Source organism: Marmota monax, unplaced genomic scaffold (genome assembly GCF_021218885.2).
Source record: "Marmota monax isolate L192 unplaced genomic scaffold, Marmota_monax_Labrador192_F-V1.1 WCK01_AAM20220418_F8-fsc00145, whole genome shotgun sequence".
NCBI classification, from domain to species: domain Eukaryota; kingdom Metazoa; phylum Chordata; class Mammalia; order Rodentia; family Sciuridae; genus Marmota; species Marmota monax.
The window spans coordinates 3,400,145-3,427,502 of record NW_026695201.1 but is presented as its reverse complement, the minus strand read 5'-3'; the positions used below and the strand labels follow the sequence as shown (position 1 = coordinate 3,427,502).

Sequence of the window (27,358 nt, the reverse complement as noted above, 5' to 3'; positions counted from 1 at the left end):
TCCATCAGCCCCATCTGCTCTCAGATCTTTTCCCTCATACCCTGGATACTTGTGCTCTCTCTGTTGACTCCTCTACAAACCAAGACCTGCTATAGCACACATTTTAATACAGCCATATGGGAGGGAGACAAGTTTGAAGTGTAAAAATCAATTATGAGGGGCTGGGGATGTGGCTCAAGCGGTAGCGCGCTCGCCTGGCATGCGTGCGGCCCAGGTTCAATCCTCAGCACCACATACAAAGATGTTGTGTCCGCTGAAAACTAAAAAATAAATATTAAAAAAATTCTCTCTCTCTCACTCGCTCTCACTCACTCTCTTTAAAAAAAAATCAATTATGAAAGACTTTTTTTTCATAAAGAAATGCAACTTTATTATTTTCAAGTACACATGTAGTACCTCAAACTAATGTCTTACAAAAGGTCACCAGTAAAGACCTTGTAGATGTTTCTTTAACAATTATGTCAGGATTGATGATAATTAGCCCATGCATTTGCTACTTCTAAATGGATGTTCTTAAAGTGCCTGAAAAGTATTGTTTTAGGGAGAGTAAATATGCCACTCCTAGCAATATTATTGATGCTCTTAATTTACTAAACAAAATGCCGTATTTATTGATTGTGCAAAATGAACTTTTGTCCACAGTCAATAATTTCAAATTAATCAGACCCAGATAAATATGGTTTCCCATTCAGATTTCCAAGCCCAAGGCCATGACTCACTTATTTCAAGGTGCTTCTGATAAGACAAACTTCCAGGGCGATGAAATGGTAGCCATTGGCAGACTGTTTACAGGCCTGACCCAATGTTTGTCTTTTATGCTTGCTCCCTTTCTGCCTTAGGCCGCCCCTTTCCCCCAGGCATCTCTCTTTCTCTTTTGCGTGGCTCAGGCAGGTGACCCAGTGCATTCCCAATGCCTTCTGAGCCAGGCTTAGAGAAGGGGCAGAGCTGCCTGCAGAGCAAACACGTTAAGTGGAGAAGGGAGTAAAGAAAAGTTCTGCCATAGGAACATGAAACCTGTCCCCAGGGCAGTGGGCCCAGTGATCATCAGTGTGAAGGGCGCTTGCCTGGGAGGAGTATCCCTGCCAACTGAGAGGTCAAAGGCAAGTTTCTTAATATTTTCCCTCTTGATGTCCAAAGGTTCTGGCCATGTCATGAACTATGCTGATTCTGTGTGTCCCCGAAAGACAGGAATGTTCTGGGAACTTGTCCACCCCAATTCCAGCCAATGGCCAGGGAATGCCTTTTCCAGGGCTGGCTTGGCAGGGCCAGGGATGACATGGTTTCATCAGGACGGGCATGAAGGGGCAAGAGTGGAAAGGTTGGGAGAGAACTGGCAGCTGTCTGTGGTCTCAGAGCACATGCAGTGACCAGAAACTTAGGGGGGATATTGCCAAGTGTGTGTGTGTGTGTGTGTGTGTATGAAACAGCTGGAGTTTCTGTGACATCTGGGCCTGCTGGACTGAGAAGACCACTAGCCAAGAGCCAGTAGGACACACAGGGCACACAGCGTGGCATCAGTGGAGCTCCTCAGATTGCCTCCTGGTCCTACTTCTGCTGCTACTCTGAGAGTGTGAATTTGGTCTGCTGGTGGGGTATTCTGGAAGGTCAGGACACAGACCTGGAGCCCACCTGTCTACCTGAGGACTCAAGACACATCAAACAGCTGCTTCTCCTCTTCTGCCCCTCTTCCTTAGCTATCTTTCTCCTCCGGTCAGGACCCTAGTCTCCCACTTGCCTGCCCAGGTCCCTAACTAGTCCTGGGGAATAGGCTCAACCTCTCCAACCAGCTTCTCTATATGGCCTCAGGCTCTTGCGCTCACAGGAGGATACTTTGATTTCAAGAGCTGAGAGAAAGCAGAGGAAGAGAGCAGGAAAGATGTGAAGGAGGGCAAAAGTGGGGGGATTGGTGAGGCTGGAGCCATAAATGGACCTAGGAAAACCTGAGAGGGTTTCTTCCTCTCGATTAGATAGCCCCCTGCCTTTGAATGTTGATCTGTTAAAGTAGGAGGTGGGAGTGAAGGGACAGGGCACCAGGAGGGCTGGGGCAACCCTCAATTCCTTGGGACAAAATAGACAACATGATGGAATGGAACGAGAAAGGACCTGGGGAAGGGGACACTGACATGCAGTGTCTAGTCCACATGTTCACAGTCAGGTCTATGGAGCAATCACCCTAGGCTTATTTACCTACCCCGCCAACTGAGGCTACTAAGTTGTCTCATTTTCTCAAATCCCCCAAATACCACCCCAGTTTTTTCCATCCGTCCCCATCACCATCTCTGCAACACCTCCGAAGCACCCCATCTCTCCTGGGCCTGGTTCTTCTTCCAGTGGGCTTAGTAGTATGTCTCCTTCTCCACCCAGCCTGTTGGAGACAGTGGGGTGAGGGTTGCTGTCAGTTCAAAGGGAAGTTAGAGATCAACTGCCTAAGGGCAGAAGGAGGGAGGGGGAAGGAGAATTTGCCTGCAGGGGAGACTTGCATTTAACCCACTGGTGGGTCACGCTGCAAATTCCAGCTGGGCTGTTCAGGGAGCAGTTAAATGTCAGAAGCAGCAGCCCGCTGGAGCTGTGAGCAACTCCGTCATGGGATCGACAGTTCTTCTGATTTTTCAGAAATCAGAAATTTAGATTTCATGTCAAAGTCCCTAAGTTTTTTTTATATGGGAACAATTTAAAAACCACACCCCCTCCCCCACACACCCCCACACACTGTGTTGGACACATGAAACCAAACACTATCCATGAACTGTAGGTCATTCATTTTTAACTTAATAAGCCATCAAAAATGCTTGCCCACAAAAACACACAACTTGTTGGTTGGTGCCTGGATATTCAGAGACCTAGTTTGTAGTTCTGCTATTCCTTGCTTTATGACCCTAAACAAATTCACCTCTGTGTCTCCTCTCTTTGTAAAATATGGAGGTCAATAGGTGACCTCAAAGGGCCCCTCAGATTCTGATGTTCTGTGATTCCAGGCGGAAGGGGGGAGTCTCAGAGACATGGTGAATTAGGCAGAATGAATTAGGTGGGATGTAGAATCCCAGAGGTCAGGGAGTGGGTGGGTTCCAGAGTCAGGGCTCCTGATACCTGGGACCCCAGGATCTGGGGGCTCTGAGGAACAGAAGCAGGGATCTTGGTGGGGTGGAGTCTGGGTGTATAGCCCTGGAAAGAGGTAACCAACCCATAGTGGGGGACAGCTTTGCTGGGGGCCCAGGTGGGGCATGTGGGGTACTTACCCCCAGGATATCTCCGCAGGATGAGCTTCCGGACCTCATCATAGATGAAGATGAGGAGACTGTAGGGGAAGGCACAGAACCACCAAGTGACCCTGAAAGCAACAGAGGAGAGTGTCAGGAGCATCAGGGTTGGCAGGGTGTCACACAAAGTAGGATTCAAATAGAGTCTGCATCTGGAGGGGCCCACTACTCATTCAGGCCACCCAAAGAGACACTTACTTGAGCGGGTACATGCGGAGAGCAACCCCCATTCCCGGGCAGTAAGACAGAAAGGCAGCTAATGCTGTCTCCTCTAGGAGCCCAAAAATCAGGATTTTGTTCCTGAAAAGGCAAAGAAAGGAGCTTAAGAAGCATTTTTTTTAGAAACACTTTTTTAGTTGTAGATGGACCCAATACCTTTATTTTATTCATTTATTCTTCTGTGGTGCTGAGGATCAAACCCAGTGCCTCACACATGCCAGACGAGTGTGCTACCACTGAGCTACAGCCCCAGCCTGCATATGTAGCATTTTAAAGGGGGATCAAGAGGGAGAGATCCAAGGATACCCCTGGGGATGGAAGAAGAGAGGAGAAATGTAAAGGAAGGACTATAAATGACAGCTTCCTGTGTCCTCTTCAAAACCCTCATGCTTTATAAAACCAAAGAAAGATTTTCTCTTCTCCAGGTGTGGTGGCAAACACCTGTCATTCCAGGGACTCAGAAGGCTGAGGCAGGAGGATTGAAAGTTCTAGGTCAGCCTCAACAACTTAGTGAGATCCTGCCTCAAACTGAACAAAAAAAAAAATTTTTTTTTCTTTTTCTGCTTATTGAGTTGACCTGCACTGGTTGTCTATCACACGCATATTCCTTCATTAAATAATTGTTTCTTATATGCTGGATGATGTGCTCTGTGATGCAGTGACCAACATGGGGCTGCCCTCAGGCAGCATAAATCTTATCATTGCTCCAGGCACATGGTTTGGGAAAGCTTTTCATCTCCCCAGCAAGCTACTCCTTTGGTATGGAGCCTACGTATGTCCTATTGGATGAAGAGGATGTTGTAGAGTCCTTAGCCCAGGGGAAGCTCATGCCCACTACATCAGGACAGAATAAGGTTTAGATGGCAGTTTCTGGAGTCACATAGGTGGGGTCTATCCCCAGCTCTGCCACTTCCTGGCTTTGGGTGATAAACAAGGCTTAACTTCTGAGTCTCACGTTCTTTCTCTATAGAATAGAATTTTTCATCTTTATATCATGGAACTTCTGGGGAAAATAAGAGAACACCACCTGGAAAGCTCTGGGACATAGAATGCTTGGTCATACTGTCACTCCCTCTTCTGTAGTCTCATGCACAGTACCCCTTCATGGCTTGATGACTCCCCAACTGTGTGATCACCAAGGACTATCTTGTTAATTCTTCCATAAACCCCACATTTTAATTAATCTTTGTCTCTTCAGTTGCATTAGTTAATAAGTAATGAATATATTTCCCCATTTAAAACTTATTAGATATAGTCACGGCTTCCAAGCAGAACTGGGGATTAACAAGCAATCACTGAACGTCATGATATTTTTTTTTTTTTTTTTACTTTTGCCTGAGAACATGTTGGCAAGCCTGGTTGCCTTCTCATAGGTAAGCATTTGATGGTTTAAAAAAGATTTTTTATGGTAACTGGGGATTGAACCCAGAGATGCTCTACCACTGAGCTATATCCCCAACCCTTTTTATTTTATTTTGAGAGGGGGTCTTGTTAAGTTGTATGGGCTGGCCTCAAACTTGTGATCCTCCTGCCTCAGTCTCCTGAGTAGCTGGGATAACAGGTGTATGCCACTGCATCTGGCTCAATAAACTTTTTAAAATAATGCAAACAGCATCTCTGAGGACCCCCAATGGTCTCTGAACCTAAGGTGAGGCCAACGTGCTCTGAGGCTGCCAGGTGACTTGTTGGTAATGGTATTCCTTCTCTATACCCAGCTGGACTTTCCCACTTGCCCCTCGGATGAGCCGGACTTGGCCAGTCTTATGGTTCACCTTCCTGTGTCAGCCTGGGGCATAATAAGTTCCAAGCCCCAGGACTGTACTCAATTTCTTAGACTCTCTGGGACAAAACTCACTTGGGGAATCATGACAATTAATTTCAGTAGAAGAGAATGAAGATCACCAGACTGATACTTTGAGCATTCCTCAACACCCATCCACGCTGGCATCACAAATTATTGAGTTCTGAACAGGTGCCAGGCTCTGTGATGGGTGAGAGATCACATCGTGAACTGGGAGCCCAGAGCTTGGGCTTGGTGGGTCTTTACCAGCTGATGGCCTTAGGCCATTTAACTTTCCTGGGGCCTCTTGTCCATTCAATGTAAGCAATAAGATCCCCTTCCTAGATCTATTGTGAGGCTAAGAGTGTCTGTGAGAAACTTAGCGTAGTGCCAGGCATAAGGTCTCACTGTGAGAAGGCCAGGGTATGCTTTCAGGTGGATAGTGGCACCACAGGGCAAATGCTGTACATTAGACGACTTGCTGAGTGGTGGTGGGAGCACAGGAGACCCTGGATTTAGGGCTGGGCAAAGGGTGAGGGTGGGTGGCTCTCAAGTAAGAGATGAAGAAGGGAGCAGGGTATACAGAGATTACAAGGAGCATGCCTGTAGTTCCAGCTACTCAGGAGGCCGAGGCAAGAGGATCACGAGTTTGAGGCCAGCCTGGGCAATTTAGTGAGACCTTGTCTCAAAATTAAAAGGAATCAAATTATGTTATCTGCATGTATGAATACAGCAAAAATGAATCCCACTATTACGTATAATTATAAGGCACCAATGAAAATAATTTTAAAAAATAAAAAGGGCAGAGAATGTGCTCAGTGGTAGAGCATCCCGGGTTTAATTCCCAGTACCGTAAAAAGGGAGAAAGAGAGAGGGGGCGGGGGAGAGAGAGAGAGAGAGAAACTAGAAAGGAAGGAAGGTGGAAGAGACTGTAACTTTAGGAGCAAAATCTGAACTCATTGGAAATAGTCCTATCATTCCTTCCTTGTCTTTCATCTATTTCAAATCTGGCTATGGATAATCTCTGGGTAATTAAAATCGGATGCCCCCTTGGCAGACCTGGGCCCAGGGGTTTGAGTCACGTGAGCTGGCGTTGGAAGCCTGGCCCGTGGCTTGGAGAGCGAGCCCAGCACACTCTGCCTGGGTGGGTGGGTGCCGGTTGGGGTGGGGCTCACTTCATGCCCTGCTGGAAGACGGAGTTGCGGCGGGTCTTGCAGATGATGAGGTCAGCCCACTGCACAACCACGATGCTGGCGAAGAAGGCCGTGTGGCATGTGAACTCCACCACCTTCCGCTGCTCATAGGTCTGGGGAGGGAGGCAGAGAGAGGTGAGTGTCAGAGGAAGGGATGGGACCAGAGCACGACATGCCTCAGGCTTCACATGGCCCTGTTAAACACTGGCATCCAATCCACACTCTGTCCCCAGTCCCCGCGGGTCTCTATGGCCACTCCAGCCAGGTGTTCACCACCCTGGCCCTCCGGACGTGTGCATCCCATCACACAGCCCCACTCACCCATTCCTGGCCATAGCTATCCTCCAGGTCGTTCATGGATCGGTCATCCCAGTCCAGGCGGATTCCCAGCAGCCTCGATGGCAGGAATCCGTTCTCTGCCAGGATCACGAAGTAGGTGAAAAAGCCACCCAGGGCCTGGATCATCCCTGTGGGTGGTGGACAAAGGACAGGGCCCGGGTCAGAGAAGGAAGCCAGAAGGGGCCAACTCCTCAGGGCCAGAAATGAAGTCCCTCGGGCTGGGGTTGGGGCTCAGTGGCCGAGCATTTGCCTAGCACATGTGAGGCACTGGGTTCAATCCTCAGCACCACATTAAAAAAAAAAAAGAAGAAAATAAAGTTATTTTTTTTTAAAAAAAGGAAAGAAATGGAAGTCCCTGACTCTCAGAGAGCTAGTCCCTGTCCTGGAAATTTTCTTGAGGCTCATCCCTCCTGCATGCTGGAAAAAGAAGCCTTTGAGCTTCGCTCCCCAGCCCCAGGCCTGACGCACCAATCTGTCCATACGCCATGCTGATAAGCCGCTCATTCACCAGCTTGTCTGTCTGGGGGTTCCGTGGCTGCCGCTTCATGATGTCACTCTCAGCAGCTTCATAAGCCAAGGAGATGGCAGGGACCTGAGTGGGTAGGAAGGAGGGAAGGGAGGGCATTTGAAGGGATGTGGGAGATGACAGGAACAGCAGCCCATTAGCAGTGAAGACTCTCAGACACAATTCAGCCCACATGTATTGACACCCCATTATCCTGTGGCCTGTGCCTGTCTTCTCTTTAACCGGCCAGCCTCCTGAGAGCACCTCTCCTTCATTAGCACCCAGCCACCCACGGTGACGACATGACTTCCTTGTCTGCCTCCTGCTTCCTTTGGGCTCACCATATCTGTGCCCAAGTCGATGCAGAGGATGGTCACGGTGCCCAGAGGGAGGGGGATGTTGGCAATGATGAACAGCAGGAAGGGGGTGATCTCAGGGATGTTGCTGGTCAGGGTGTAAGCGATGGATTTCTTCAGGTTGTCAAAAATCAGGCGGCCTGTGGAGAGGTCCGGAGGGCGTCAGGGAGATTAGAGGAACCCTTCCCACCCCTATCTGCCCTTTCTCCTGAGAGAGGAAGGTTTTATGTTTGAGGGAACCTAAAGCAGGATGGGGCTGCCTTCTGGAACCCTGGGTTGACCCTTTCGTGGGGGTAAAAGGTATGAGAAGCAGAGATGCTGGCTTCAGACGCCAGGTGCTGCCCCAACACGTTCAGCCTCCTCACCCTCCTCCACGCCTGTGACGATGGAGGCAAAGTTGTCATCCAGCAGGATCATGTCGGCTGCCTGCTTAGAGACGTCAGAGCCAGAGATGCCCATGGCAATGCCAATGTCAGCCTTCTTCAGCGCAGGGGAGTCGTTCACCCCGTCACCTGTCACTGCCACAATGGCTCCCTGGAGAGAAGATATGGCCGATACTTGAGGACCAAGTCCGTGCTGGTCTGACCCCTGACTTTTCCCTGTCCCTATCTCCTGCCACCCTGCTCACCTGCCTCTGACACCCCTCCACGATGATGAGCTTCTGCTGGGGAGAGGTCCTGGCAAACACGATCTCGGTGTGGTCTCTGAGGATCTCATCCAGCTGCTCCGATGTCATGTCCTTGAGGTCCGAGCCATGGACCACACATGCTTTGGCTTCTCTGGAGGGTAGGGGAAGAGCAGGGACTCAAAGCTTGTGCCCAAGCCAGTCCCCCTCCATCCCCTTGCCACCTCTGGGCCCCAAGCTCCTGCTAAGTTGGGCTCCCTCATTGCTTCAATGCCCCTCTCTCCGAATGCTCAATTCCCCCATTTCTCTCTGAGGAGGTGACACTACATCCTCAAGCAGCATCACCATGGGCATAAGTCCAGTGTGCCAGGTGTGTGCTGGTCCCCTCATGCATATCCTACTCCTGCAGTAACCCTGCGTGTAGACGCAGATGATGTCGTTGTTGTTTTTGGTACCGGGGACTCACACATGCTAGGCAAGTGCTCTACCACTGAGCTTTACCCCCAGCTCTTTCTATTATTTATTTTGAGACAGGATCTCGCCAACTTGCCCAGGCTGGTCTTGAACTTGGAATCCTTCTGCCTCAGCCTATGAGTAGCTGGGGTTACAGGCAGGTGCCACCATGCCCTGCTGGCACCCTCATTTTGTAATTGAGTAAATAGAGGTTCGGGGAGGTAAAGTGAAGGTAACCTTGATGCCTTCAAGGTTACACAGATTGTTAGTGGAAAAGTCTGGACCCACACTCAGGTCAGAGGTAAGGCCCTCATCTGAAGGTCCCAGAGATGCTGTCCACACACTCACTCCCAGGGAAACTTCAAGAGCTCTGTGGGAGAGGATGTGTTGATTAGGAGCAAGGGATTTCTGCAAAGGCCTCACCTGGGATTGACTTGACTCACAGGGATGTTGAGCCGGGCTGCAATGTCCTCCACGGTCTCATTACCCTCTGATATGATGCCCACACCTTTGGCAATGGCCTTGGCTGTGATAGGGTGATCACCAGTTACCATAATCACCTGGTGGGAAGGATAGGAAGAAAAGGAGAGCATTGTTGACATTTTTACCTACTAGTCCTTTCCCAAACTTGGATAAAGACAGACAATTAGATATCTGAAGCTGGTGGGTCCCAGTCCAAATAGTGAAAGTGGTGGGCAGTGCATGGGGGAGACCATGACACATTGCATAGTGTTCAGGGACTCTGAGATAGTTTGTTTAAATGGGGGAAAGCGTCTATGACAGAGTGCAAGTTCAGGAGGATCCCCTGAAAGAGAAGCCTCAATTCTTTAGGATTGTTTAGATTTTTTTTACTTTTTGGATCTGGAGATTGAACTCAGAGGTGTTCTACCACTGAACTAAATCCCCAGCCATTTTTTTAAATTATTATTTTTAAATTTTGAGACAGGGTCTCACTAAGTTGCTGAGACTGGCCTTGAATTTGCAATCCTCCTGCCTTAGTGGCCTCAGTCACTGGGGTTACAGGTGTGTGCCACCAGGCCCAGCTCTGACCTTCTTTCTTGAGCTCTAAACCATATTCCAACTGTCCCTTGCATCTCTGGGTTTCTTGCAGATGCCTTAAACTTAGGGTCCAAATTGAACTCATTATCTCTACTCCTACCACCCCCACCAGGCCTGCTCCTCCGTATCATCTTCCCTCCCACATCAGTGCAGTTACCACGTTCTCCAAACAGTTTTCAACTGCAACTATTTCTCTCCAGTCCCTTTGCTGCTGTCCTAGTTCAGGACACCATTTCTTGTTGCAGCTTCCTCTTTTCTTGAGGTATGGGGATTGAACCCAGGGGCACTTAACCACTGAGACACAGCCCCAGCTCTTTCTCCTTCCTTTCAATTTTGAGAGTGTCTTGCTAAATTGCTCAGGGCCTTGCTAAACTGCTTTGAACTCATGGTCCTCCTGCCTCAGCTTCCCAGGCTGCTGGGATTACAGGTGTGAGCCACGGCACCCAGCCAGCCTGTTAACCTGTCTGCCTGACTTCAGCTCTCACCCTAATCCAGTCCCTCCTCCGTCTAGTAGCCTTGAAGCCAGGCCGGTGACATCTGGGCCCTTTGTGACATACAGGATAAAGGCCAAATCTGGAATCTAAGTAAAGTTGTTCCAACTGGTCCTGATCCAACATTCCCATCTCAATCCCCAGGGATCCTCTGCCATCTCTCCCCCAACCCTGCCCCCTCCACCTGCTCTGGTCCCATACAATGTAGCCATGTCAGGGTACATGCTGTTCCCCGGGTCTTGCCCTGACTTCCCTTCTCTGACTGCCTTACAGAATACCCTTCAGCCTTCAAGGCCCAGATCAAGTGTCATCCCCTGTGTCGAACATTGTCCAGCTCTCTGAGTTAACTTCTCCCTGATCTGACCTCCCCGGAGTCCTTGCCCAGGCCACCATGATTGAGGCATCTGAGCCAGGAGGAGGAGCAGGGCTTCCAGACAAGCCGGCCACGCTTCATGTTCTCCAATCCACCTCTTTCAGCAGTTCTATTTTGAGCAAGCTATTTATCCACTTTGAGTTTTCATTTCTTTTTTAAATGGAGCTAATGATGTTTCCCTTAGAGACCGAGTGGTCAGGGTGGGGTTCAGAGTCTACACATACACACAGTACCAAGTCCTCCAGTGCGATGGTTAAGAAACAACAGGGGGCTCTGGGGTTGTGGCTCAGCGATAGAGCGCTCGCCTGGCATGCACGAGGCACTGGGTTCGATCCTCTGCACCACATAAATGTAAAATAAGGATATTGTGTCCATCTAAAACTTAAGAATAAATTTTTTAAAAATAGCAGGATTTGCCTTGGTTCAAATTCTGGCTCTATGACTATCTGTGTGACCTTGGATTTGTTCCTCACCTCAGTTTCCCTTTCTGTGAAAAATGGAAAACACTAATGGTTACTCAGAGGGCTATTATGAAGATTAAGTGAGATCGTGGAGGTTTATTGCTTATAATAGAGCCTGAGTCATGTAAAAATTTAAACAACTGAATTTTTGCAGTGCTGGGGATCCAACCTAGGGCCTTAAGCACTCTACCACTGAATCCCAGACTCAGCCCTAATTGACTGTTTTTATGAGAGTACCTGACCCATAATAGGAGCTTGATGGTCTAACTGTTCTGCTTGTCCTGTGATGGGCTGTAAATGCATCTGACTCCCTTGAGGGACCAGAGATTGGAGGCCAAGCCCTGTGTCTCATTCATCTTTGTATCGTCAGTGGCTACCACAGGACCTGGCCCTCTATAGATGGCCTGAGTGGCATTCATTTGGGAGCATCTGAGATGCTGAAAGAAGAAGAGCGAGTGAGAGTACCAGAGTGGAGGACCAGAAAAGGGGGATGGTAAACAGGAAAGTGAGAAGATGGGAGAGAGGTTTTGTTTGTTGACTCCAGTGCCTTGCACAGTGCCTGGTATACAGTTGGCAAACAAATATTTGTTGAGAAGAACAAACATAGCACGGAGGAGGGAGTGGTCCCTGAGAAGCCAGTGCAGTTGGGAACGGCATGGAGATGTCTATGGGGTGACGGGCTCAGTGACTGGGGCAGACAAGAGCCTGCTGATCCCATTGCAGATGGTTCGAGACTGGGGAAAGGCCAGACAACCAGGGCTTCAAGGTAGGGGAGCCTGACTGTGCTTGAAATCAGAAGGACCCCGTGGGCTTGTGTCTCTCAGCGCAGCAGCTAACTGCAGTCCCTTGACCTGTGGCAGGAGCGCGGTGAGGACAGAGGGGAGGAAGGGAAGCCGGTACCTTAATGCCTGCACTTCGGCACTTGCCCACAGCATCTGGCACAGCTGCCCGCGGGGGATCAATCATGGACATGAGCCCCACAAAGCAGAGCTTCTCCGTGGGAAAGTTCAGTTCATCCGTGTCGAATTTGAAGCCCCGAGGAAACTTTCCAGAAGGCAGATTCAGATGACAGAAACCTGGGGGTGGGCGGAAGGGAGGAGTGAGGGCCGCAGAGTAGCTGCCTGGGCACCCCCAGGGGTCCTTGCCCCAGGGACACTGCAGAGGCTTGGGAGTCCCTTTCTCAGCCCTGGGCCCCTTTTCTGGCCCCTCACCCAGCACACGCTCCCCCAGTCCTCCCAGCTCCATGTAGGCATTTTGAAAGGCGTCTTGCATCTCCTTGTCGAGAGGGATCTCCTTGCCCTGCACCAGGATGGTGGAGCACCGGTCCAGGATGCGCTCTGGGGCCCCCTTCATTACCAGCACATGGCTCTGGGGGCTGTCTTCTCGCTCGTGGATGGACAGCTGGAAAGGGGGAAGGCAGTTACGGAAGGGGCTGTATGTGTCTTGGTGGGCTCCACTGCCCAGCACAGGACTTGGTTCAGAGCAGTGAGCTCTGGTAAGGAAATCTCCTTTAAAAAATCCAATCAAACAGTGTCAACACAGGGAGAATCTCTGTGTGTAAAAGGATGCTTCTAGTCCCAGCTCTTGCCATCTGAGAGTTGCTTCCGTAGGACAGTCATTCATTCAACAAATAGTTATTAAGATCAGTTAAGAAGCCAGGCATGGTGTCGCTCACCTGTAATCTCAGTGACTTGGGAGGCTGAGGCAGGAGGATCGTGAGTTCAAAGCCAGCTTCAGCAAATTAGCAAGGCCCTTACTCACTTAGTGAGACCCTGTCTCAATATTAAAAATCAGTTAAGACAGGCCCTGTGCTAGCAGACAGATGGGCCTCATGAACATCCCCCCATCCTGCACCGGCCCAGGGGGCTTTCCCTTCACAGATCATAGACATTATAGCTGAGGCTGTTCTTAGCATTTAGCAGATGTCTAAAAACTGATGATGGCTACCATAAGGGAATTAGAGAAGCGTGCTTCAGTTAAATGGGATGGCAGAGCTGGAGGACTTTGGACATGGATGGGGAGCTATGGGAAGACGAGTTGGGAGAGTGACAGTCTGCAGGTATAAGGGATGTGGTGAAGTTTGGGGGTTAGTGGGTGATTGCAACCAGACATGCCATCAAGCAAGTGGTTCTGGGAGTGAGCAGGGATGAGAGGACATGACCTTCAGAGGCCTCATTCATGCTTTCTGTTGATCCCCTTTGGCTATAGCCACTCTCCATAATTTTTTTCCCTTTCTCTCCCTCTGTCCCAGAAGCCCATCCAGACCTGGTACTTGTTGGTAGAGTTGAAAGGAATCTCTGCCACCTTGGGGTTCCTGTCCCTCATCTTCCTCACTGAGCCACAAGACAGCTCAATGCACTTGAGCAGAGCTGACTCAGAAGCATCACCAGCTGTGTCCCGCTGCCAAAGAGAAGAGAATTTAGTGTCACCGTAGGGGGAGGAAGGGAGTGGAGGACTAGAGAGGAGGGCACTCAAGTCCCCAAGGCAGCCCCACAGGGTGTGAGGGGGAAAGCTAGGCATCACAGGGGAGACATCTCCCCAACACACCTGCCGTGTGGCTGGCTGACTCCCTACCTTGGACACAGAGATGTTCTCCTGTCCAGCTTTGAACACAGCACGGTTACAGAGACCAGCAATCCTAGAGAGGGCTGTCCACGTTGGGGATCGTTTGTCAAAAGTGGCCCCTGGGAAGAAATGATGGAGAATCAGTAACTTGGCTCCGTGTGTGTGTGTGTGTGTGTGTGTGTGTGTAGTCCTGGGGACTAGACCCAGGGGCACTCTACCTCTGAACTGCATTCCAAGCCATCTTTTAAAATGTTGACCCAAGGTCTGGATAATTGCTAAGGCTGGTCACAAACTTGCAATTTTCTTGCCTCAGGCTCCTGAATTGCTGGGATTACAGGTGTGCACCACCATGCCTGCCTTTGCCCCCCTTTTAGAACCTGTATCTCACCCCCAGCCACCCTGCCGTTGTGACGCCCTCCATCCCCTTCTGTCCCCCTGGAGTGCCCAATCACCAGACTGATCCTCAGTGGTGTCAGCCTCATGGATCTGGTTGTCAAACCACATGTGAGCGACGGTCATGCGGTTCTGGGTGAGGGTGCCCGTCTTGTCCGAGCAGATGGTGGACGTGGAGCCCAGGGTCTCTACCGCCTCCAGGTTCTTCACCAGGCAGTTCTTCCGCGCCATACGCTTGGCTGTCAGGGTCAAGCACACCTGATTGAGACAGAGGAGAATTAAAAAGGGTTAAGTTTGGAGCTGCGGATGTTCATGACCTTGTCCTAGACCATGGCTCTATTCTGTCTTCCTTCCTCCTTGCAGTGAATAGTGAATGTGTTCAACTTCAGATGTGTTGAGTTGGGATCGTAGGTGTATATTAAGGTTCAGTGCCCAGCAGGGGGTTGAAGATATTAGACTGAACTCCAGAAAGGGAGTGGGGATGTGACCGCCATCCCCACAGAAGGTGCGCTAGAAACTGTGGGAGGAGATGGGTTCATGCTGGGGGTACAAGGAGAAGAGCAGAAGGCTGAAGCCCCATAATCAGAGTAGGGGATGGAGGAGAAGAGACCCAGGAGAGTGACCCACCACAGCACTGGAGGGAGGACAGAATTCTAGGAGGATGAACAGCAGTATCCATTTCAGCTGCAGAGTTACGGATGGGAGCTGAGAAAAGGTCACTGGATCTGCTTGTTAGTCATCTGTGACCTTTGAAAAAGCCTTTGCAGGCAAGTTGGCAGGAGGAGCCCCAGACGGCAGCAGAGGGATGAGCACATGGTGAGAAAAGGTGACCATAACAAGCTCCAGAGGAGAAATTCAAGGGCCCAGATATATTCCAACTTGAGATTTTTCAGACTCAAACTCTGAACCATGAATCTATCACCTGGTCTCTCAGTACAGCACCTGATATGTGACTTTAGGCACTCAATATAAAAAAAAAAATGCTGAGCGCTAATAAGCACTTGTGCCTCTGTCATTTTGAGGACAGGGTCATGAGGGCCTCCCTGGTGGTACTTCCATCTGATTACTCACAGTCACAGTGGCCAGAAGCCCCTCGGGCACATTTGCCACGATGATGCCAATGAGGAAGATGACTGCCTCCAGCCAGCTGTAGCCCAGGATGAGGGACAACACGAAGAAGGAGACCCCCAGGAACACAGCCACCCCGGTGATGAGCTGGATGAAGTGTTCAATCTCCATGGCTATCGGTGTGCGCCCAACCTCGAGGCCTGAGGCCAGAGTGGCAATGCGGCCCATGACTGTCCGGTCACCTGTGGCGATCACCACACCCCTGGCAGTGCCTGAAACAGAGGTAGGGACGCCAGGATGATGCCTTGGGGCTTCCAGGGATGTTTCTGAGCAAAGAAAACCATGAGCCTGAGAACTCAGATCCTGGAGCCCGTTTTCAGTCGGTGGCACCTCGCACAGGCTTACCGTCCCTGCCTGGGTCACCAATCCCAGACTTGATACAAGAGCAAATTATTTTCTCTTATATTTGGGCCCCAGGCTCAGCCTTGCAAATAATTCTGAAGTTCAAACGGAGGAGATCCGATAAATGAAGTAAAAATTGCCTGCGGCATTTTAGTAAAATCAATCTTGATACTATCCAAAAGCATATTGTGAACACAAAGCACTCATTATGGATTTTGTGTGTGTGTGTGTGTGTGTGTGTGTGTGTAATTTCAAGATTTGATTTCTTTGATGTTTGATTCACATTTCGTGAATTTCTGTAAAAGGAGTTAGGTGATTATTAACTCTTGTGTGATAGTACAGGGATTCTTTGGGGGAAAGGAAGTGTGGTATAGTGTAAAGGGTATGAAAGTTGAAGTCAGCCAAATTTAGGTTTGACTTCCCACCTAGAGGTTGTTTTAATAATTAAATAAGATAATGTCACTAGCTGGGGCTGTAGCTCAGGGGCAGAGTGCCTGCCAGCATGTGTGAGGCACTAGGTTCGAGCCTTAACATCACATAAAAATAAAAAAAAATTTAAAAAAGGCATTCTGTCCATCTATAATTACAAAAGAAATTTTAAAATAAGATAATGCCATCATGTACCTAGGTCAGTGACTGGCACACAGTAGGCAATCAACAGCTATTAATTCCATTCACTTCCTTTCTTCAAAGCCAGTTGCAGAATCAACAATATGAATATCTTATCAGGCATTTCCGAACAAATCAATTGTGGGAAATGTAAATTTCAGAATCTCAGCATATTAAAAATTCAGGAAATTTAATGCATGGTTATTTTTATTGTAATTCCAACTTGCTGAAGGAGGAAAACAACCCCAGGGAAACATACTATCCTGAGGAGAAATGAGTGATAGGAAGGGAAAGGTGTGGAATTTGGACACAAGGTCTCCTTTGTCCCACTTTCAGAGGCCTGCGGTCTAGTTGGGTCTCTTTCCCCCCCTGTCCCTTACTGCCGGCTCCTTCCCCGAGTCATCCTGACTCAGCTCACTGGCTTGACCACAGAGGGCACAGGTTTCAATTGTGTTTGGACCCCTGCCTTTAGGTAATGGCAGCTCCCAGAGTTCTTATTGACCTTTGCTGTCCATCTTTAGAATCCCAAACAGGGATGGGCAGATTGGGCAGCCTCTTCAAAGTGAGTCCTAAATGCAGCCTGAAGAGGGACCCAAGTGTTCACCTGAAAGCTTTCCTCAATCTCCCCCAGTCTGGAGCTCTGGTCAAAGTGAGGAGATAGAAGCCACTAGTCCGGAAGCACAATCAATAGAAGGCATCATTAGTTGAATCCAACGATGACTAGTAATCTGTATGTGCATGTATATGTGGTACTGAGGATCTAGCTCAGGGGTAGAGTGCCAGCCCTTTTTGTTTTTCAGTTTGAGATACTCTTGCTAAGTTGCCAAGGTCAACCTGAAACCTGCAACCTTCCTTCCTCAGTCTCCCAAGTATCTGGTGCTACAGGTGAGAACCACCACCCACGGCCATGTGCAGGTAGGTGTGGGGGGTCCTTGACCCAATACCTGAAAGCTTTGGAAACCACTCAGTGTCAGGATGGACAGGCCAGAGATTTTCCCATGGAGTCATACTGCCCCGGCCAGTGTTCTGAGAGCACTCTGGAGGGTGCTATTTCTATAATATTCAGGGCCTCCAACTCCTCAATGCCACTTTCTATGGCAGAGTTTTTACCAAGTAAGTGACATCACAGCCCCCAGATTTGGGATTCCGTTGTGCTACGAGGAGCTCCCCTAGCAGGTCAGCTCCTTACCTTCCACGCAGTTGGTAGAGAAGAAACAGATATTGCGGGTCTCCAAGGGGTTCTCGTGGGTAAACTCGGGGGAACGGGTCTGGGGCTCTGACTCGCCTGTTAGGGATGAGTTATCCACCTGAAGAGGAAAAAGTGTGTAGTCATCAGCTGGGCAGAAAGCACTCGTGTGCACGCAGCTGTCTCCTGAACCTGCTCCAACCACCCTTAATCTTCACGACAGGAGGAACAAAATTACACTTGGCCTCATCACATATTTATGGCATTACTCAGCTATGGTCCCTGCTCTGATTTGGAATCCTGGCTCTAACTGACTTCTTATGTGACTTCGGGTTATTTGCTTAACCAACAGAGCCTCCATTTACTCATCAATAAAATGGAGAAAGGGAACAAAATCACTACATTGCCTACCTCCAGGGGGCACCACTAACACTATTTGTAGTCTGCAAATGGTGTCTCCTGAGGTTTCCCAGGGCTTAACCTGTGGGGTCACATGCACCATTCTTTCATACTGCAGTCAAATAGCATGTGTGAACTTATGTAAAGAATCTGACACATAATTCGTACACAATACGTGATCACTGTAAAGGGGCAATCAAATAAATATCCAGGATACAGAGCATTCACAACACACAGAAACAAGGCAACAGTGCAAAAGAACCATCTGCCATTAGAAGGTTCAGCTGGGAGACACAGGGGAGGAGTTGACATTTGGAATTACGTTTCCAAATTTTTAAACCTCCAAGTGGGCCACTCTCAGTTCTGTACGGTCTACTTCTTAGATCTAACCACTTGCTCTGCTGTGACCTCCTCACCTTACAACCATGAGAAGAGATGATCCGGAGGTCAGCAGGAACACGGTCTCCACCCTTTACTTCCACCAGGTCACCCACCACCACCTCTTCCGCGTTGATCTGCATCTTCTCTCCCTCCCGGATCACGAGGGCTTGCTGAGGAGAGGCCATAGGCATCTCATGAAATGCTTGTCTCCATCCCTGCTCTCACCTCCTGATGGTCTCCTCCAACCCCACCAAGGGTGAGGAGAAGCCCCCACACTCTTAAGGACAAAACTAAAGACCTAGGTCCTGGTGTAGTGAACTGGAGAGTCGTTTCTATCCTTTTCCATCACAGAGCACAAGAGTTGAGAGGGGCATAAGTTGGACCATTCCAGAACCCTTATGCCCCGGCCTTGCCATCTACCTGAGGCACCATGTTCTTGAAGGAATCCATGATCTTGGAGCTTTTGGCCTCCTGGTAATAGGAGAAGCATCCAGTGACGATGACCACAGCTGCCAACACCACACCTAGATACAGCTGATAAGGGAAGAGATTTTTTTTTTTTTTGTACTGAGGATTGAACCCAGGGGAACTTAACCACTGAGCATATACCTAGTCCTTTTTTATTTTTTATTTTTGAGACAGAGTCTCACTAAATTGCCCAGGCTGTCCTCAAATTTGCAATCTTCCTGCCTCAGCTTCCTGAGTCACGGGGATTACAGGTGTATGTCCTGCTCTTGGCAAGGAGAGGGCATTGGAGGGATCTGACCTTCTCCACCCTAGAGGGGCAACTGTCACTCAGAGTGAATACTCAATTTCATCCCATAGGAGAGCTCAGACTTTCACCTGTGCCTGGGAGTAAGAATGGCAGGGGAAAGTCTTTTCAACCTCCTTAGATATTCCAACTCCCAATCTCCTAGGATAGAAGGGGCAGGGAACATCTCAGAGAGTTCCCAGGGCTAAGATTTCTCCAGGGGTGAAGACCCAGGGAAGAGGACAAGCCCACATCCGTGGGGGAGGAACAGGGAGGGGCTGCAGTGTTGAGTGTGTGTGTTGGGGAGAGCGTTATAGATACGTACTGAAGCCTCACTCCTTTATCTGCCTGAGGTTCAGGGTCAGCTACGGATCTGTGACTCCTGCGAGGCTCCTATTCCCTGCACCCTCCCCACCACTGTATTGGGGATTTAGAGTTGGACACAGGGCCACTAGCTGGGCCAGGGGTCAAGTGCAGCTTACGTTGTCATTGGATGGTTCATCCTCCATGGCAGCCTGGATGCCATAGGCCAGGAAGCAAAGGATGGCCCCAATCCATAGCAGGATGGAGAAGCCCCCGAAAAGCTGGCGACAGAACTTGACCCACTCGGGGGTTGTGGGGGGAGGAGTGAGGGCATTGGGCCCATCCCGAGCCAGAATGTCTTGAGCCCGCTGGTTGGTGAGGCCCTAGGGAACAAGGAAAGGTGTGGAAGCATCTGGAACCAACAGGCCCTCCCCACAGCCCAACAGCTCCTTGGCAGGGAAATGATGTCCATCTGCAAAGGAAAAACCCCACCTGGTTGGCAGGGGCTGGGGAACACAGAGGAGGTGGCATGTGTGAGGGGTCTGGAGGCCTTGCAGACTCAAGAGGATTTTGGCTGTGGCTCCACCTCTGGTTGTTTTGGGATTGAGACACATTTTGGTTAGGACCAAACATCTCCCTGGAGGCAGGCTGGAGATAAGCCCCCTGGAAGGAGACCTCATCTGGTTCTTCCTCATAGCTCTCTCTCTCTTTTTTTTTAAGTTCCCCTTTGTTACCAAGGCTACAAAGAGGGCTATACATCACTGACCATCAGTATTACTCAACTTTCCACCGAAAACCTGGCCAGGCGCTGTTCCCCTGGTGCCAGGCTCATGGGTCAGATGCCCTTTTCTGTATTCCCATAATATAGTAATAAAATTCTGTTTGCAATTCTATTTACTTGTTTGTTGCTACTAAACTTTGATCAGGAATTTCTCCTTTTTTAATTTTTGGGATATACTTGTGATTGAACCCAGGTACCACTTAACCACTGAGACACAACCCTAGTTCCCCCTGCTTTTTTGAGACGGGTTCTTGCTAAATTGCATAGGGACTAAGCTAAGTTGTTGAAGATGGCTTTGAATTTGTGATCCTCCTGCCTCAGCCTCCCAAGCTGCTAGGATTACAGGCAATTTCTTTTTATTTATCTTTGTGTCTATCATTCATTCATTCATTTACTAAATGTATATTGAGCACCTACTACATATCAGGAACTGTGCAGAATCCAGTGATGGACAAGACTAGCAAAGTCCCTACCCTTGTGGAGCCTGTGATCTAGAGAGGTTATGAGCACAATAAACAAATGCATATTAATGCCAAGGAGTGCAAAGTGTTTTAAGGAAAATAAAGTAAGGTAAAGGTATGGGGGCATGGAATTTTAAGAAGGGCAGCGGATGGCTTGGGAGGCTGTGGCAGGAAGATCTCATGTTTAAAGCCAGCCTCAGCAACTTAGGGAGGCCCTAAGCAACTTAGGGAGACCCTATCTCAAAATAAAAAATAAAAAAAGGGCTAGGATGTGGCTCAGTGGTCGAGGGTCCCTGGGTTCAGTACTTAGTACCCCTGCAAAAAAAAAATAAAAAGAAGGGCAATCCAGAAGAAGTGGAATGTAGGAGGATATATTGACCTACTAAATCTTTTTTATTAACACTTTTTTTTTTTGAGACCAGAGGGTCTCAGTATGCTGCCCAGACTGGGCTTGAACTAAATCTCAAGTGACCCTCTGGTAGCTGGAATAACAGGTGTGCAACCATGAGGCCCAGATGATTAACAATACTTTAAAGATTTCAAAATGATGAGCTTGACAATCTGATTGTGCCACTTCCTTGGTTATGTGACCTCGGGAAGTTACTCTCCCTCTCTAAGTTGCCTTGCTTTAAAAACCAGGCCAACAGTGTATATTTCCATAGGGTTGTTGCAAGGATTAGGGAAATGTCACTGTGCTATGTCTGTAACAGGACTCAGAAAATTATTGTCCTAACAGGAATGGGCCACCTTACTATTCCACGTGGGTCGGCTCTGTGAGAGTTTGTGTGTCACTGGTTTCTTGGGGCCAAGGAAAGAGCCCTGCCAAGAGGCCTGTGTCCTAAGGAGTCCTGGCTTCCAGGGATCACAGGGTAAGAGCTCTGTACTGGGAAGCAGGGGTCCAGATTCCGGTTTTGACTCTGCCACCAACTAGCCACGTGACCATGGGCAACTCTCTTATCTCTGGGCCTGTTTCCTCACCTGTAATTGTAAGAACAGTACATTATAGTCTCAAGGTTCTCCCGCTTGATACATGTTTCTCTCACCTCTTGGGTCCACTCACCTTGGACAAGTCCACTTGGTATTTACGGCCCAGCTCATCTAAGGATAGCTTGTGATCATCCTGGGGAAGAAAGAGAAGTGGAGTTACTTTGAGGAAGGAGGCTGAGGGGACTCGGGGCACAGGGGTAAGGTGAGGAGCGAGGGAGAGGGCCCGGAGCTTCTCTCTGGGTGCACGGGGCTATGGGGCAGTTCTCCCAGCACAGGGCCTTCTCTATGACCCTGCTGGTTGGGCTGTGGGCCTCACCATGGCCACCTCCTTCTTCAGCTCATCCAACTCCTTTTCTTTCTGTTTCTTCTTGCCGCCCCCATTCTCTGCAGTGGTGGCGGCAGGGGAGTACTCCCGGCCATCCTGCAGGAGGAAGGAGAGCACAGAGGGTCAGTGAGGGACTGGAGCTCTGTCCCCACCAGCCGGCCTGGGGGTGGGGGCCACAGATTCAGAGGCATTGACTGTTTTGGGGGAGGACAAGGTGCAGAGGCTGGAAGGGCCTAGACCCTCAGTTTACAGACATGTGAGTCCCCATGTTTGAACTTCAGGGAAGGCCACGGGGCTCAAGACTAGAGTTCCGCACTTTTGCTATTTAGTATGTAGGCTTCTACTAAGATATATATATATATATTTTTAAGGACTGACATAAAAATTTTGGAAACCTCCATCCTATGCTATTTTGGAGAATTCTGGAAGGAAGTAGACATGGCTGGGGTGGAACAGGGGAGTAGAAGCACCCTGTAAGAATGTCTTTGCCCAACACCATAGTTATTGTATTTAGAGAAGAGGAGAGATGGTCAGGGATTTGGAAGAGCAAATCTTGGGGCAGAAAAGGGGAGAAAAAGTTTGGTGGTAGAATGGTACCGGTGGAAAGGGCAGAACCGATGAACTGAGTCAAGTCTGTGATTGGACGGTCAGCATGTGCCCAGGAAATGAGTACACAGGGGTGATGGGAGCACCGTCCATCCTGCTGGCCAGGATTTACAGGCGGGGTTAGGCCAAGAGAACCAGGCCTGCCCGAGACTGGAAAAGGTACTTCTCAGGTCTCAGTGTCCCAAAGCACAATTAGGTTAAGTGGGAACTTGGTTCCACTTGTCCCAAAATATAAGAGATGGCATTTGAGAGTAAATCGAAAACTCAAATTCATGTAAGTCTTAGATCTAGCCACTTCCTGGGCCATCTGTGAGATCGGATGGACGTTTTAACTATAGACTCATGAAACCCCCATTTCCCTCTTTCTCTTCAGGGTCACTACCAGGCCTCCACGGTCTCACAGGGAACTTCTGGGGAGAGTGGGGGTCCAAGAGCAGGCCAGCTTAGAGTGATAGGTTAGGGGGTGCTGGGTGAGGCCTGGCATTTGTGGCTAGTGCCCAAGAACAGTGGGTGAGAAACTCCACCGTCTTCCCCATTTCTCCTCCTCTCCTTCAGGATACAGTGTCCTTGTCACAGACGGGCTGCTTGGTTCCTGCCTGGTGCCTCTAGTTCCTCACTGGATCCTGAAGGCTACGCTGGGCTTTCAGGAAGGGGTTTTTCTATACCCCGATGTGACTCTTCTTTTCATCATGAAAACTGGTAGGATCGACAGCCAAAGTTTTTGATTTTCTTTTTCAGGATTATGCAGGTTTGGGCGGGAGATTGTTTTGAAAAATAGACTGAACTGGGCACAGTGGCACATGACCATCATCCCAGCAGCCCAGGTAACTGGGCGAGACCCTGTCTCAAAATAAGTAACAAAAAGGGCTGGGAAGCAGCTCAGTGGTAGAGCACTCCTGGGTTCAGTCCCTAGCTCTGCAACTAATTAATTAATTAGAGGCTGACTTGGGGAGTCATTTTGTTTGGGTTCACAGTTAAATTGAGTGGAAAGTCAAGGACGTTCTCACGCATTCCCTGCCCCCCAATTGCACAGCCTCCCCCACAATTGCCATCCAGCACCAAAGGGCACAGTTTTTTTTTTTTAGTTGTTGATGGACCTTTATTTTATTTGTTTATTTATATGTGGTTCTGGGGAATCGAACCCAGTGCCTCACAAGTTCAAGGCAAGCGCTCTACCGCTGAGCTACAACTCCAGTCCCCAAAGGGCACATTTTTAATCATACAATGTCCACAACTTACATGAGGGTGCATTCTTGGGGGGTGTGTACATTCTATGGGTTTGAACACATGTATATTCATACGTATCCACCATTGTGATATAACAGGGAATAGGTTCACTGCTCTTCACCCTACATCCTCTGTGCTCCAGAATAATGCATTCGGTGTGTGGTGGTGGGTAATACCACGGATGGAACCCAGGGTCACTTAACCACTGAGCCATACCCCCAGGCCTTTTTAATATTTGAGACAGGGTCTCTCTAAATTGCTTTAGCGTCTCACTAAGTTGCTGAGGCTGGCTTTGAACTTGCAATCCTCCTGCCTCAGCTTCCCAAGCTGCTGGGATTACAGGTGTACATCACCATGCCCAGCAGAATAATGCGATTTTTAACCATCAAAGAGTAGTTAGGAGCAGTCCCAGGAATATGGCGGCTACCCTGATCATAAGAGGTCACAAATATAGCCCACTGAGAAGCAGAAGTCTGGCCACTGAAATCAGGAGCATGGTCATCTGCAGGAGGTACAGTGCAAGATGGATACCTATTCCCAAGATGCAGTGACCTAAAAGCATATGAGCTCTTGGTGGCTGTGTTGCTCAGAAGTGATCTTCTCAGAAAAAGTGACCAATAAATTATGCATTTGTCTTCATCTGAAACATCTTTGAATCCAATCCATTTCTAGCCTTCTAAGGGATGATCATATCAAGGAGACAGAAGTAGCTCAACAGAAGAAGTGGGGAAGGACTTGGGGGTAGTTCCCCTTCTCTTTTCCCTAGGTGACTTAAGAAGGTTCATTTTTGGGGTGGGGGGTGGCACTGGGAATTGAATCCAGGAGTGATCTCACCCTTTTTATTTTTTGAGACAGGATCTCACTAAATTGCTGGCCTTAGACTTGCAATCCTCCTGCCTCAGCCTCCTGAATAGCTGGGATTATAGGTGTGTGCCACTGCCCCAGGTCAGAGGGTTCATTTAATTGGATGAATTAAAATTTCTTGAATTTACTAACTCTGTCTTTGGTGAGACAGGGTTGATAAAGGATGGAAACCGGGGCTGGGGCTGTAGCTCAGTGGTAGAGCGCTTGCCTTCCACGTGTGAGGCACTGGGTTCGATTCTCAGCACCACATACAAATAAATAAAAAGATATTGCGTCTAGCTACAACTAAAAAAATTTTTTTTTTAAAAAAAGGATGAAAATCAATGAAGGGACCAGAGGCAAGAAAGCAAGAAATCAGACCAGAGAATAGACAAGCCCACACCCTGGAGCTTCCAGGATGGGAACAGAGCCTGGGCATGCGTCAAGGGTGGGCTGGGGTTGGGAGCCGAGGAGCACAGCCCAAAGGAATTTTAGTACATTCAGACATGAAATAAAGTAATACAAATTAGAGTCAAATACATGCTTCCTAAGTCGCTCCATGCAGGGCCTCTTTTCCCTAAGCTCCCACCCCATTCTCCCACAGACCCAGAGCTTGGGACATCCCCCTCCTCCTGCCCTGGCAAAGATCTCAGGCTCCACAGCCAGGAGCCTGCGGAGACTTGGGGCCAGAGGCTACCCAGGCAAAAAAGAAAGAGGAAGCAAAGACCCCCCCCCTTCTTCCCTCTCCTCCTCCCTCCCCCAACCACAAGTCCCTCTCTCTGGGTCTTGAATGCTGAAGGAGAACAGAGAGTTCTTTTTGAGAAAGCCAGAGGCTGGGACAGAGTGGGGGCAGCTGGAAATCAGCCAGCTCTCCCCACCCCCTCCAGCCTCCATGGCAGCTGGAGCAGGCTGGGCTCCCTCCCACCAGTGTCGACCCTTCTCCTAACTCCTACACCGTCCTTCAGGGCCACACGGTGATGGACTGTGTTAGGCCTTGCTCTGGAGTGGAGAGGCAGGGGAAGGACAGAAACCCGAGAACAGGGTGTGGGTAGTGGGTGCTTTCCCTCTTTGGGGGGTCTCCTTAAGTAGGACTCTAAGCTCCAGGGCTGAAGTCCTCCCACTTCACACCCAGCCTTTGATGCCAAAGAGACCAGGTCTTCTTCTAACTCATCTTGCGGTTGCTTTACCCATAACTACTGGGGGTGAAGGCTCAGGGGGCTGCAGGAGTCCCAGGAGAGAAGAACAGACTGGAGAAGTCAAAATCAAATAGCTTCCCCGGCAGGACTCTGAGTGCGCGGGGGATGACACTGTCTAACGCAGCACAGGGTAGGGGGGTACCCTACTTCCTTCTTTCCACTTGAGGTTTGCCTGACCCCATCAACACTGCCTCTCTTCAAAGGCTCTGCACCTCATTTGGGGACTCCCTTTCCATAGGGAGCTAGAGATGTCAAGGTTTAGCTGAACATCCCGGGGTTGGGACCTCTTCCTCCATGAAACCCTCACCCACAGACAGCTCCTAAGGGCGGGTTTACAGACCCACACCGGCTCCAGCCCACAGTAATGTCTATGTGCCCAAGACTTAAAAGTTTGCACATTTCATCCGTTGAGAAACAAGTACAGGTGCTCATCCTGAATACCTGCAGCACTTCAGCCTATGAGGAACATGTGACCGTGACACATGCGCACGCGCACACACACACATGCACGTATACACACGCAGGCACGCACACAAGCGCACATTCATGCACTGGTTCTATTTCCAGCTCCCACCCAGCTCAGGAACCCTGGTGTCAGGCTCAGAGTTTTCCCAGGAGCTCAACTCAGTGCAATAACACGTCCTTGCCTTCCTCTGCCAGGGACCCAGAAATTGGCCCACAGCTCCCCACAGGCTCGGTCTTCCTCATACCCTCTCACGGCTCTCCGTGCCCTTTCCCTCTGTGCCCTCTTTTGCCAGTGGTCCACAAAAGGAAAGCAGCCAGGCACAGTATGTAAAGGCATTGGGTCACTTTCCTCCATATGGGAATTTCATTTCCAAGAAATTCTAAGCCCTGTCCCTGCCTGCCCCGACATGGTTGTTAATCTTCCCCTTGGCAGAGCCATAGGCAGGAGTGGACTGGAACTGGGGCTGGAGGGGCACAGATCTCACCAGCCTTTGGGAAAGTCCTCAAAGCCCATGGCCTGGAGGGGAGGACAGTGCTGCTGGGGACATCCAGAGGAGTGCCAGCGTGGGGACTGGGGACACATCATTCCTCCTCCTCACACCCCTCCCAGTTGTCCCTGGCAGGCAAGGCCCCTGGAGCTGGTGTTGGGAACTGCTTGGTGACTCCGAGAGAGCAGGATGCCCCACTGCTCCTCTCCAACCTCAGAGGGGACCCCCACTGTCTCGGGCTGGAACTCCCAGAGGAGTGGATGTTTTCAGAGGGTAGCAGAGGCAGGGAGATCTAATAGTGTCAGCTTTAGGCCCAAAAATGGGGTGAGAGACGAGAGACTGTCCTGAGGAAGACATGCACAGAAATGTGGGGTCGGGGTGCAGGGAGAGCTGGAGGGGTGCAAGGTGGCCTTCACGGCTAGTCCTGGGAGGGAAGGGAGGGAAGGAGGCAGGTTGAGAAGAGGCATTTAGGCCCCTGAGTGTCAGTGTCCCCTGACTGTCAGTGTCTGGGATCTGTACGTGTGTGTGGCTGGGAGACTCAGTTCCAAGTTCAAACTATCGCACTTGGTCAGCTTCTCGCCCCCTCCCTCCCACTCCTACTTCTCGTTCTTTCGGTTGCCTCCCTCACCCTCCAGAGAGTGGCCCCTGCTCTTTGGGGATACTCACCCCACGACCCATCTTGGGGCAGAGTGGCTGAGGGGACCTAGGCTGGAGAGGTCACCAGGAAGATCCCAAGCCCACACCACCCGTCTGGGGCAGCCGGAGACCCTGGCAGACAGACAGAGACAGCCGCAGCAACAGGGTAGCTTTA

At 49.7% G+C, this 27,358-nt stretch overlaps 1 protein-coding gene across 1 annotated transcript; it reads right to left on the bottom strand.

The window, feature by feature from the left end:
- Nucleotides 1-340: 340 nt before the first annotated feature.
- Atp1a2 (ATPase Na+/K+ transporting subunit alpha 2) lies at nucleotides 341-27,358 on the bottom strand. The gene is made up of 23 exons (XM_046428998.2): nucleotides 27,214-27,358; nucleotides 21,714-21,818; nucleotides 21,471-21,530; nucleotides 19,348-19,551; nucleotides 18,535-18,648; nucleotides 18,150-18,284; nucleotides 17,338-17,455; nucleotides 15,141-15,409; nucleotides 14,129-14,327; nucleotides 13,686-13,795; nucleotides 13,377-13,511; nucleotides 12,323-12,512; nucleotides 12,012-12,187; nucleotides 9,151-9,287; nucleotides 8,278-8,428; nucleotides 8,015-8,183; nucleotides 7,635-7,789; nucleotides 7,257-7,380; nucleotides 6,771-6,916; nucleotides 6,432-6,562; nucleotides 3,456-3,557; nucleotides 3,237-3,328; nucleotides 341-2,365 (listed from the first exon to the last, which is right to left on the bottom strand). Exons 1-23 carry the CDS (start codon nucleotides 27,223-27,225, stop codon nucleotides 2,337-2,339), a joined length of 3,063 nt encoding a protein of 1,020 aa, XP_046284954.1. The 5' UTR covers nucleotides 27,226-27,358; the 3' UTR covers nucleotides 341-2,336.

What these genes read in the sequence shown, in the direction of transcription:
- Atp1a2 (XM_046428998.2), bottom strand. An exon ending in CACCACTGAGGATCAGTCTG is followed by an intron (nt 13,796 to 14,128) that starts GTGATTGGGCAC and finishes ATTTCTTCCCAG; the next exon opens with GGGCCACTTTTGACAAACGA. An exon ending in ACTCTACCAACAAGTACCAG is followed by an intron (nt 12,513 to 13,376) that starts GTCTGGATGGGC and finishes CCCCCTTTCCAG; the next exon opens with CTGTCCATCCACGAGCGAGA.